Source organism: Artibeus jamaicensis, unplaced genomic scaffold (assembly GCF_021234435.1).
Source record: "Artibeus jamaicensis isolate MK-2021 breed Jamaican fruit bat unplaced genomic scaffold, CSHL_Jam_final scaffold_286, whole genome shotgun sequence".
Lineage (NCBI taxonomy): Eukaryota > Metazoa > Chordata > Mammalia > Chiroptera > Phyllostomidae > Artibeus > Artibeus jamaicensis.
The window spans coordinates 4,362,333-4,374,948 of NW_026522034.1; the positions used below are offsets into that span (position 1 = coordinate 4,362,333).

General features: G+C 41.3%; 1 protein-coding gene across 2 annotated transcripts in view; it reads left to right on the top strand.

The window, feature by feature from the left end:
* NPTN (neuroplastin) overlaps positions 1 to 12,616 on the top strand; it is a 65,437-nt gene that overhangs the window by 35,375 nt on the left and 17,446 nt on the right. For both annotated transcript variants that reach the window (XM_037134516.2, XM_053656811.1), the window contains exons 3-4: positions 3,432 to 3,597; positions 6,995 to 7,089. In XM_037134516.2, coding sequence (XP_036990411.2) covers positions 3,432 to 3,597; positions 6,995 to 7,089 — 261 coding nt within the window. The remainder of the gene's footprint in view (positions 1 to 3,431; positions 3,598 to 6,994; positions 7,090 to 12,616) is intronic.

Here is a 12,616-nt window from a genome sequence, read left to right on the forward strand (position 1 = left end):
GTAAAAATAGTAAGATACATTTATGAGGAATTTGGTAGTAACAGTAGGTAATATGACATGGGCCCTGAATCTATATACTTACAGGGAAAATAGCAAATTATTATCCTTTATAGTAACTCAGAACATGTCTTGAGGAGAGATTGGAGAGCTGCTGCAGTTGGCACTGTTGAATCAGAGAACCTGCTCCTGGAGAGGGGAAAAGAAAATCTTGTCTATGTGAAAATGGGGAACATTAATCCAGCAATTTTTCTTTTATTTAACAATTTTTTCCCTTGCACGCCTCCTTCTCCTGCCCCCTTGCTCCTTTCCTTAAAAAAGCAGAACTACCCAAATGGCCACAAAGGTCTGCAGAAGTTTGTAGGCATGGACTTGGACAGGCATTTGGTATTTGTACTTCCAGGAGCCTGACTCAAGTCAACTCAAGTTACATGGTCATGCCTTGGGGATAGAAGAAGATGAAAGTTGGGAGTACCTACCTACCATTCTTGAGAGTACATAGCACTCCCCCAGTTTACTTGGAAGTAAGCTTCCTAACTCAGGTGTATCTTGTGGTTGAATGAAATCCTGACTAGTTTGTTTTTTTCCCCAGACTTCCCTATGAGTCAGTTAAGCCGAGTTAACCATTTTAGAGAGCCAGCCTTCTTAAAAACAAAACAAAACAAAAAACAAAAAAGCCACCTGAATTCCTCTCTAATTGGATTATTTTATGATCCCCAAAGACTTTAGCCTCCAGGGGGAGGTTGAAGTCTTTTAAGAATGACCTCCTGGCAGTACTTTCCCCCAAAGTTCCTTGGGTAATGCAGGGCAGGCAGAAAAATGTGCCCAGTTTTTAGGCTATCTCTCTGGCCATAACATGTTCTTCTACATATAAATGATGGCTAGGGTAGGCCATCATTACTTCTAAATAGAAGTCTGTGGCAGGTAAAATAATTTTGAACTTGTTCTAAATGTTCCTCTCTCTCGGACTTTTGTAGGCATTGCTCGGTTGCAGAAATAAAAGCCTCACCTTAATGCTGGTGCAGAATGCAGATGTGGCTTCATGCCCAAAGGGGTTGATCTAGCATTGGTTTCCATATAGAGCAGTCATGGGAGGAGGTTACCCTACTCCACTAGCAGAACCATGTTTAAACCTATTTAAATTATCCACTTGCTCCCAGCTGACTCTCTCCTGGATCTTTAATACTTAAGGGGCAAAGTGCTTTTCTTTGTCTTCCAAGAATTCTTGACAGAAAGTCTACCAGCTTGCTCTCATCGAACTTCTAAATCTGCCTGAGCTGCAGTGGTCATTTGCAACGCCACAGGTAAGAGGAGCATTTACTTTGGCCTCCTTGGACTTAAGCACCTGGAAGCTCGTGGCCTCATTCTCAGAGCTCACCCTTTTTCAGTGCAGTCTGAGAAGAAGAACCAGAAGGAGAGTCCCAAATGGGACTGAAAATGAAATTAAGTAATAAAATTTCAGTAAAACTTAAAAGTGTGTTTGGGTTTTAATGTTGCCTTTTTTTGATTTCTGTGGAGTACTGGTTCTCTATTTTTTGTTTTTGCTTGGTTTGATTTTTCTTGGAGTTGTGATGCTTTTTGCTGATGGTGTATGTGCGCCTTCCATTGCAGGGTTTGCAGCCATTCTGTTTGACTGAAGGTCCAGGGATTTGGCTTCTGTCCAGTGTGTTTTGGAAACCATGGGACACCACTGCTCTAACATGTTTACATGCATCTGCTTCTGTGTTAGTGGCTGCTATGCCTCCATTATCTGTACATAGATACCCTGTTTGATGTTACTGATAAGGACCAGTGCTGAATGGAAGATAACCAATGTCTTTTTGACAGAGCTGGAAAATAGAACCAATTTAATTGAGCAAAGTAAGGATTTGCTTTATGTATCACATTTTTTGGACAGTATGAGCTATACAGTCAGAAATGTTACATGATAAGGAAGTCCTTGGACATTACATTTTCAGGTGTCCATGACTTCTTTATCCCTTTGCCCACACAATGAACACAGCTTAGTTCCAGTGGAGGGACAGAGTTCTGTCCTCAAGTGTTAGGTGTCAGCACTATGCTGCATAAAACAGGTGTCAGGGAGTGCTGTAGAGTTGTAGATAGGAAGTAGCCAGGCGACTACAGGGAAATGGGAAATCAGTCAAGGATTTCTAAACAAGCACTGGAAAAAAATCAAAAGAGCAAATACCTAGAATTATGGACCTGGAAGAGATGGTTAATTTAGACTTTACCTGAAAATATTTGACCGACAGTAGAAAAAGAACTAAGCCTGGGAAAAGAGTAAAGATAAATAATAACAGAAGTCACAAACAGAAACATCATGACTTTAATATTGGTGGAATTGAAAGCGCTTTAAGGATGAACCTTCCATGAATGCTACAGTGTGCCTTAAAAAATTTCTGCTCATTGTGTTATAACATTTGACTTAGGTTACTTTTAAAGATTAAATTAAACTAGTGGTCCCAGGTTAGTTTAGCCCAGGATGGAACCAGAAGATAAAGTATATAACTTGCCCTAGGGTGAAAGGTGTGTAGGGTGTTTTGGGGTTGGGGGGGGCAGGAATAGAGAATTGAGTCAGATATGTTTTCTAGGCCCAGCTTTGCCACTAATAATAATTATGGCCTTGCACATTTTACCCTTCTAGCTCTTAAAGAGTAGGAGTCAGTGAACTCGACCTTTCAGCTCTAAAATTCCAGGAGTCCATAATATGAACATATATTACATTCTAGTTATATTATCTCAAAATGGAATGTGTTTTAAAGTGCAATTCTGAAAAAAATTGTTTTGGGAAAAAATAAGGGCTGGAGAAAAAGAACTGATGGTTCCTTAAGAATTTTTCCTTGGCAAAATTTGAAAAATGTGACAGATTTTCAAAAGGAGATGTGCTTTTGGGATCTACAATGTTTCTTTCTACATAATTAATGGCCATGGCTGGTTTGCCATAGGTTTATCAGATTTAGATGTGGGAAAACCCATACATGTATTATCTAATTATTGCTATTACTGTTCCAAGGCCTAGTGACTCCATAGGGAATTTATTAGTTATATAAATGATATTATCTTTATCTTCAGAACTGCACGGTGGAGCCTGGTTTTCTATTTGAAGCCGATTTGGTTGGTGGTTCTGGTATCATAAAATGGTGGTATTCAAAAGTGTAAGTGGATTGTTGCCAGTACACGCACCCGTAACACTCCCATTCTTTTCACATCTAGGCCAACTGGTCTTCAGGTTGTTGTCTGCACTAGTGGTCATTTGCTTATAATCATTGTTTTTTCTTTCTTGACTTCCTCCAAAGTGGTAAAGTGAAAATCCTCATGTGGTCCTGTCTGCCCTCCCTCTTCAAGTCTCCCCATCCTACCCTATCCAACTTTCAATCCAGGGCCTCAGAGAATGGAAGGCTATGGCTCTCTATCATTATGCACTTTCATTACAGAGCCAAGAATTGTCACCAGTGAAGAGGTCATTATTCGAGACAGCTCCCCTTTCACCCTGCAGTGTAACCTCACCTCCAGTTCTCACATCCTTACATACAGCTACTGGACGAAGAATGGGGTAGAACTGACTGCTACTCGTAAAAATGCCAGCAACATGGAATACAGGTGAGAGGTGCTAGCAGCTTCTGGGAAGATGGGAGGGAGTGTGGTTGAGCTTACTTGACGTTCATAATCCATAATTATGCCATATGCATGTGTATGCGTATATGGTTGTTCTCTGGAGAGTTTAATCCAGTATGTCTGAGATGAGGCCCAGGAATCTATGAAAGATTGCCAAATGATTCCAATGAGCAGCTAGGTTTGAGGGCCACAGATGATCTCATCACTATGATAATAGAGAGACTGAAGGCATGGGGAGTGATTTGCTTAGGGTCACAGTGTTAGTCAATAGGAAAGTCACAATTAGAATGCAAGTCTTTTGACTTAATCCAGTGGATTGAGGAATCAGACTGAAATCTGCTATAGGAAAAATCACCTGAGTGATCTTTCCACTGGGTAAATTCCTGGTGAATTACCTTTCAGCAGTGTTTAATATAACCATAACCTGATCAGGACCAGTGGATACAGGACTGTTTAGTAATCTGGAATAAGGATGGTAGCCTAGAGACCCCCTTTGATGAAAGGGAGCTATTTGCTGGTCCATGTTACCTGGCAGCCAAACATTTGGTGCTTTCTTGGGAATTCTAGTAATACACGGCACCTTACCTTTCAGTATAGTTTGTTTCTAGTTAAGAATTGATCTGGAAGAGGATCCAGCTAATCCTGCTTGGCAGCGCGGTATAGTGCAAAGAAAGAGCACACTGCAGTAAGAGCAGGAGAATCTGTACCCAGTAGTAGCAATACCATTGTGCAGTATTTTGCACAATTGAGATCTTTTCATACCCTTTATTTAATTGATCCACATTAGTTGTGGATCCTTCTTTTTGAGGGGCAAGGAAACTAAGATTCAAATAACTGTGAATTGCTTTCAAGGCCAAATACTATACCTATTAAGTTTCAGAACCAAGGCTAGGTTCTAGATGTTCTGACTTTGTGTAATCTAGGTCATTGTTTTTTCCTGTTATACTGTATGTTTAGTAGGAAGTTAGTTTATCGGTCTCCAGTTTCTTCTGATATAAACTTGGAAATACAGCCTCAGCTGTATCCTTATATTTTGGAAAAGGTTAATCAAATAGAGGTGTTGCGTGGAATAAAAGGCATTATTTCTTGGTCTGTTCATTAGTTTCACAAGTTTGTTTGTTTTTATAATACCTCTTTTAATGTATGAGACATCCAGTGCTGTTTCTCTAGGGTCTTGTGCTATATCACCCACAATGCTTTGAATCACAACTTTATAAAGTTTGAGCCTGACTTTATAAAATGCATTTTCTCTTTATCAGCTTATTTAAACCTCTCTAGGAGTGTTCTGCATTGTCAGAGTTTTTCAGGAAATCTATGTTCTCCAACATTTTGTGGAATAACACTGATGATTCCCTTGGGCCACCTAATAAATCAGCCATGGAGCCAGTCTCAGATCTTGCATCTGCTTAACCTGTAGTGGACATTTTCCATTTGCTTCCATTGCTTCCCAATAGGGAATATTGTGGGAAGATTTTGGCCCGTGGGCATGACCTTATCTTCTCAAGACTTCTCAAGGAACTTAGAGTCAGTCTAAGCCTTAAAGATAAAGCTCTGCTCCTTCTCCATGTTCTGGAACATTTGCTAAGAGCAGGTGGCTTGTGTCTGTTTTTCTGTTGGGAGAACATTGATTTAAGAAATGGCATTTGTATTACATTGAGAAAACTCTTCACTGTTCCTCTGAGAATGTTATGCTGCCATGTATATGCTGAGACAGTCTGGGGAATTGGCAGTGTCTTTCTTCATCCATAGTCTCCTCACCTGTGTTTCTTTTTGGAATCAACAGTAAGATGGGTACATGCATTGGACTGGTCGGTGGTGGAGGTTAGGAGTTTGACATTTGCTAGTGCAGTGGAGATGTGACCATCACACTTGTGGTCACAAGTGTATTTTAATACACCATCATCACATGTTAAAATACACCATCACAAGTGTATTTTAACTACTGAGCAAAAGAGCAGGAGCCTATTATATAAAATTTATCCTCTGATCTGAAGGCTGTTCTTTCTCTGTTTTCTGTAATTACACACCAGCCCTTCTGTACATGTTTTGGGGTGGCGTATAGGTCAGATCCAACTGAGCTATTGTGAAGCTGGTCCATAGGGGCAAGAAAACTTGTTTAGGATCACCCTGTAAGATTCATAGAAAGTGCTCTTTTGGCCATTATAGTCCTTTCTTCTTACAGTCCTTTCTGTCGTTCTGCTTAATTTGTTTTGGATCTGCGCACTGCTCTTCACTCATTTGTGTTCATTTGAGTTTGCGTTCATTCATTTATTCATTCCTTTACTATATTCCAGGTACAGGTTATATGCTGGGCATATGCACCAAATAAACATTGCCTACCGACATAGAACTTGGTCTTTTGGGAAAGCGGACAATGAGCAAGCAATCACATAAATATACAGGGTAGGGCAAAAGTAGATTTACAGTTGTGAATATGCAAAACACTGAGTTTATTCTTTTTTATTATTTATTAATTCTTGTATTACTTTCCACATGCTCAGCTGTAAACTTACTTTTTTTCCCCACTCTGTATAATGATATGTTATGATAAGTTCTGTGAGGAATTACAGTGTAGCATGAGAGAGAATGTTGGGGAGGGGGTATCAGTTAGACTGAGGGTGGGAGGAAAATGCCATCTAAGCCAAGACCAATGGAAAAGGAGCTTAGGTGGCTAAGAGTAATTGAAAGAGCATTCTGTATAAAGAATGTCAAGGTTTCAAAGTAGGAACAAGCTTGGCACATGAAAAAACTGAAAGGAGACCAGCCCCACTGAAAAGTGGCTGAGACAAGGCTAGGGAGGTGGGCAAGGTGCCAGATGATACAGGGCCTTGGAGTTTTACCTGCAGGTAAAATCCTTAAAAAGTTTAGCTACATCACTGGCAGGTACTCTGATGGCTTTTTAAAAACTAGCCCTGGGTCCTGTTAGTGAGCAGACTTATTGAAAGACATGCTGCTAAAACACAGGGTAGAAGAACAGGACTACCAAAACAAGGTCTTTAGGGAAACGTAGAAACGGGTTTGCTTTTTTTTTTTTGCTGCTCTTATTTGACTGGAACAATCAGGTGAGCAAGAAGTTTTTGTGATGACTCTATCCTCTATATCTGAATACAACTTTATATTTTGACTACTTGTTTTGTGGCTTATTTCCCCTATTAGATCGGAGCACCTTATCATTTCATTTTTGTATTCCCGGCACTCAGTAAGGAGTAAAGCATTAATGTTTTCAGATACCCAAGGGGAGGATTTTCTTGTTAGATAGGAGGTGAGTTGCATTCAGGGACACAGTTTGGAGAACAGGGTTCCTGGTTGCCCCTGGATTCTCCTTTTGTATATCTTGACTGTTCCCAGCTTCCTCACTTGATTTTTCTTCTCATCTCTGCAGGATCAATAAGCCGAGAGCTGAGGATTCAGGCGAATACCACTGTGTATTTCACTTTCACAGTGCTCCTAAAGCAAATGCCACCATTGAAGTGAAAGGTACAACCCAACAGAGGCTGTGCTGTGAGCCTCTTACTCTTCTTCCGAGATACTACCTTGGTCTGAATTTCCAGACTTCAAGCTCTTGTTTCCATTATGGGAGGCATTATAATGTTATGATTCGGACCAGGCTCAGCTGCCTGGTTTTAAATCCACACCCCATCATCGAGCTGTGGGACTGTATTAATTTATCTATGTTTTAGTTGCCTCATTTGTAAAACCTGCCTTATGGGTTTGTTAGGAGAATTGTATAGTAGATTGAACCATATAAAGTTGTTTTTGTATGATAAAAATGCTTGAATGGCAGCTGCAAGTAAAGTAGTTCATGTAAAGCTCTCGAAATAGTGCCTTCTGAGTATTATTACATAGGTCTTCTATGGTCCAGCAGAATTTGTCAAAGTATAGTGTTCAGGGTAAACATGAACTACTTACGGATAACTCATTAGAATTTTCATAGAAACTGTGGGTACATAGCATCTTAAAAATGATGCTATAGTTGAAAGTTCCAATAAAGACCAATAGAATTGTAAGAGGTGGAACTACTTAAGTACATCATTATCCCAGCTTTCCTGTGTTACTTCAAAGCAGCAACTGAGACCCAGAAAAGTGAAACTCACTGCTCAGTGAGTTGGTGGCAGAGGCATAGAACCTCAGGTCTTAACTCCCAGTCCTGTGTTTTTCATTTTATAAAATGATTGTGGGAGGTGGGGCTACTGCTTGAGGTCAGATCGAAGAGGTGGGGGTCCTCCCCCCTTTTTGTAACTTTACTTAGGAAGATACATTTTGTTCTTTAAATCCATAGGGTGGTCTCTAGAAGCTGGAGGGGGATACATTTTAGAAAGTAGGAAGAGCCTATGTAACAGGTATTTTTTTAAATATTTGGAAGACCAAAAATTCACATTCAAGGAAGGTTTAGACACATTCAAAGTGTCTGTTGTGTGGTGTTATGAAAGTAGTGTCTCTGTCACACAGCCCTGACTTGCACGGGAGGCCAGTGCCTTCTCCAGCTGCCAGATTGAATTCCGAATGCCTGCAGGGGTTGTCACAGTTGCATGGTTTCAGAGAACCTGGGATTTGATTAATTCAGTGGCTTTTCTTGGAGAGGTCTGGGTTTATCTCCGTTTTTAAAGAATGCCACATTTGTTCAACATGAGGAAGGTGTGAGAAAGCCTTCTCTCAGCCAGCCAAGGGACTCTCCCCACCTGTGAGCTGAGCTTAGTGGGGAGACTCCTCCGTGTAAGACCTGAGGACCTACAACATTCGAAGCTGAGCCTTTGGCACAGAGTCCAAGTGCAGAGGGCAAAGGGCGGGTGAGAGAAGGAAAGTGGTGAGTCTAGTTAATAGTCCTTTCCAAGCCTAAAGGATAATTGCATGAAATTGCAAGTCCTGACTATCTGTAGCTCTATTTGGCGTTAATGATTTCTAAGCAGCACTTTCAGAAGTGGAGGAAACAGAGTTGTTTTTCCATTGGTTTTGCTGCTCAAGAAGGTGGGGTTCAGTGACTCCAGAGGCACCTGTTCTCACACCTGTTGGGCAGATATGAAGTGGTGGTCTGGAGGGGCAGAGAGGAGGAGGCTCCAGGCAAGAGTGTTTCAGAGGAAGTTACAGCTTAGATGGTATCTTACCTTAGTGGAGATGCGGACTGCGTATTGTTGCATTTTTACAATAGCCCTGTGAGGAGGATTGGACAGGTGGTGATAATCTGGTTTTAAAGAAGTAGACCTTAAGAGAGTTCTTTTTTATTAATCCTAAAATATATTTTGTGACTAGCTTGTAAAGATATGTTAGTCTCTCAAGAAAATTTATAAAGAATTCTAGTCTTTCTTTCCTCTCTCCTTGAACACCTAGACAGAAAACAGCTGAACACTTAATATCTTTCAGGTTATGGATAGGTTAGTCTGGTAAAGACTGAACTTTTTGGCTTTTTCTGTGTAAGTTTTAAAAGGTTTGCCTCAGGCTCAGGGTCATATTCTAGGCTAGCTCCTGAGTACGGTGGGGTAGAAAACAGCCTTGCATTCGGTGGTTGGGGGGAAAGGATTGAGTTATTCCCAAAGCACTTTTTATATAAACTCATTTTATTTTCTGAGTGCCTATAGGGTGGGGTAAGAGACAGTTATCTTTTTCTAACTATAATGGTTTGAAAAATTGGCTGAGTAGTAGAGAGGTAAAAGGTGCTTACACTTGAAGACAGAGAAGAAATTCAGGGGATCAAAGGGACATAAGTGACCTCTGCTGAAAGGAGTCTCTGGGAGTCTGCATTTATCATCCAGACTATGTACATTAGCACCTGTTCTACACGTGGCCCCCGTTTTCCTCCTCTTGCTTTTCCTGTAGTTCAGAACTCCCCTGGTGTGTTGTTTGGGCTTAGACTGTGGGGAGCGAAGGACTTAAACTAGCCAGGGACTGGGTATTATCTGTCACAACAAATTAACAAATCTTGAGCTACTTGTGGTGTTCAAAAAAGAAGAAGGCTGAAGAGTCAGAGGGAGGATGCCTGTCTGGGAACAGACACGAGGTGGCAGTGCATTTGCACCCTGTGCTGTGGATCCCTGTCAGGACCGGACTTTTCAGCACGGCAGTATCTGCATGTTGTGAGGAAGACCTTGCATCTAGATTAGAGTTTTTTCTTTCTCTTTTTTTAAAGACAGGAGTGAGGCACCATGTAAACAGGAATATACCGTTACTGTCTAGGATGACATTTCTTAGTTATTTAGCAGGTGACCTGTGCAGATGATGGAGGTAGAAGATGCAGAAGAGCGGACCAGGGGAGAAGAGCAGTGACTAGACCTTAGTGGGCCTGTTGCCCTGGGGCCTTGGCTCTCTGGAGATCCACCTAGATAACTCTGAGGAGGCATTGCTTTCCCCAGTTTTTTTGACTCTTCAGAGATCATGTCTTGCAGAGACTCCATACTTTATCCCAGAGCATTTGTGAATGAATAGGTGTTAGAATTTTTATCCCTGTAATTCTTTTACCTTTCTAATCTTTACTCCCTCATTTTCCCTAAAATTTAAAAAAAAGTGCTCATAAAAGAGCAAATAAAAACTTTCTGTATAATTCTCAGAGATAAAAAGAAAAATCTCCATCATGACTCCCAAACCTTATTTTATCCCTCAATTATTTTAACTAATTCAAGAAACAAAGAGTTTGAGTTTGATTGCTATTTTTAGAAAAGGATTTTGGTCACCAGATCCTTTGTAACGCCCATGCCAGTGTCTCTCTCAAAAAGGTACATCCAGCCCTGGGAAGGTTCGGGTCTCTCATCTTATTAGGCTTATCATCTCTGCCTGTTTAGTATGTCAACTAAATGCATATCCAATGAGGTGCAGTCTTTTGGTGGCTATGAGCGCTAAGATTGAACTTGTTTTTCTCCTCCCTACTTCTTAGCTTTCTTTTTATTTGGATGTTATAACTGAATGTTACGATTTCTAAAAGTGACCTTGACCTCCATTGTTTCCTGCTCCATCACATGGCCTTATAAGTGATGTGTCTAAGTTTAAACTGGCAAATATGGATTGTGTGGTGATGATGACAGATACCATTGGGTAATAATACACATCTCATATTTGTACAGTACTTTCAGCACACAGAGCATTTTCATGGTCATTTATTTGCTAGGTAGGTAGTTCGACAGGTGAGGGTGCTTAGCAGTTATGACATCCTTTAGGTCAGAGCTGATGTTGAAGCTGGCTCTAAAACATCTTTGAAAGCATAATAACATCTTGAAGCTGCTAGAACATTTTGAATATCAACCTTAGGTCAAATAATTCTACGTATTCTTTCTTGCCCTCTCATCAGGCTGCTACCCTGATCTTCCTTAGTAAGACTAAGAATAGCTGACATTATTGCACACTTACTGTGTGCCAGGGACTGTGTAGGTGCATTACTGGTCCTTTTTCCTCTCCTTTAATATTCACATCTCTGAGATAAATGCTATTATTATCTCCTCCGTCCAGGTGAGAAAATTGAGGCTGAAGGGAATTAAATGACTTGCACAGAGTGACAGAGTTAAGCAGTGGAGCTAGGGTCCTCACCCAGGTGCTCCAGTTCCAGGGCCTTTGCCCCTAAACACTAAGCCATGTGGTCGTGTTTAGCATAACATTCAGAAGGCCTCGGACTGAGAGAAAAAATTGGGTTCTGATCCTGGCCCTGCCATTAAACTCACCATGACCCTGGCCAGTCGCTTTCCTTCCTTGGGCCTCAACTGCCCGGTGTATAATGAAGGAGGGTGAGATAGAGAGGGTCATTAAGCTTCTCTAGGGCTCTTAACATTCTGTGCTTTCCTTCTGTGGACACAGATGAGAGGTTGAATTATTGAAGGTAATGTTTTTAAGCTTCTCTTCCTAGTGGTTGTGACTTTCAGCTTCTCAACTTTGAGAATGTTACCTTAGTGCCCCCACAGCTCTCTTCACCCTTCTCCCTGTCTTACGGGACATTCCTTCCTTGTAGTTCCAGGAACGGTGTGGAAACATACCAAATCTCATATTCGATTTGATATGTATGAACTGTGGCCTGGACATCAGGTTTATTAAAAGCACTCCAGGTGATTATAGTGTGTGTCCAAGGTTAGAATCACTGTCTTAAAGGAGACTTCAGTGCCTCCTGCTCAGTGGTTCACCTGCAGGAAAGGGAAAAGCCTCACCTATAGGAGGCAGCACTAGTCCCACACTGCTCTAGTCTTCACAACCAGTGCTGATCCTACTCTGTAGGGAAGCCTTATTGAGCCAAAAGCCAACATTCTGCTTCCATCTTGACCAGTTTCAAATTGCTGGTTGGACTTAGCCTTTAGCCAGCAATAAATCTTATTAACTCCCTTTCAACCTTCAGCAAGCCTCTAACTTACCGATAGCAAAGATGAGGTATCTCTGGGATTTGACACTTTGCATAAAGGAAGCAATGATTTTGTCTGTACACTATCATTATGTTGACTTCGACATAGCCCACTCATTGACAACACTGTGGAAGGATGGAGTTTCTTTGAAAATCAATTCTGAAGTTAAGAAATCACTTTGAAAAGAACACCAGATAAGCAGTCCTTGTAAGAGGCCCCATACCTTTCTCAGCTCTGTTGTGTTTAACTTTCTCCTCAGTTTCAGCTGAACAGGTCTCCATTGTGTAAGCTGACACTTTCTGCAGTCACCAGCCCAGCAGAGAAGCTGGATGCTTTGCTGAAGTGCAGGCAGGCGAGGCAATAGAGGGAACTTGGGAGTGAGCATTTGTCCTTAGTCAAAAGCCCAGGTCATAAAATTGGGTCAGGTATTGTTGGTTAAGTAAGAGTCTCTTGGAACCCTTACATTGCCATTTGTTAAGATACTGGAAGGACCTGACTGGTGTGGCTGGGTGGGTTGAGTGCTGGACTGCGAAGCAAAGGGTCACCAGTTCGATGCCCAGTCAGGGCACATGCCTGGGTTGTGGGCCAGGTCCCCAGTAGGGGGTGCACGAAAGGCAGGCACACATTGATGTTTCTCTGCCTTTCTTTCTCCCTCCCTTTCCTCCTCTCTAAAAATGAATAAATAAAATTTAAAAAAA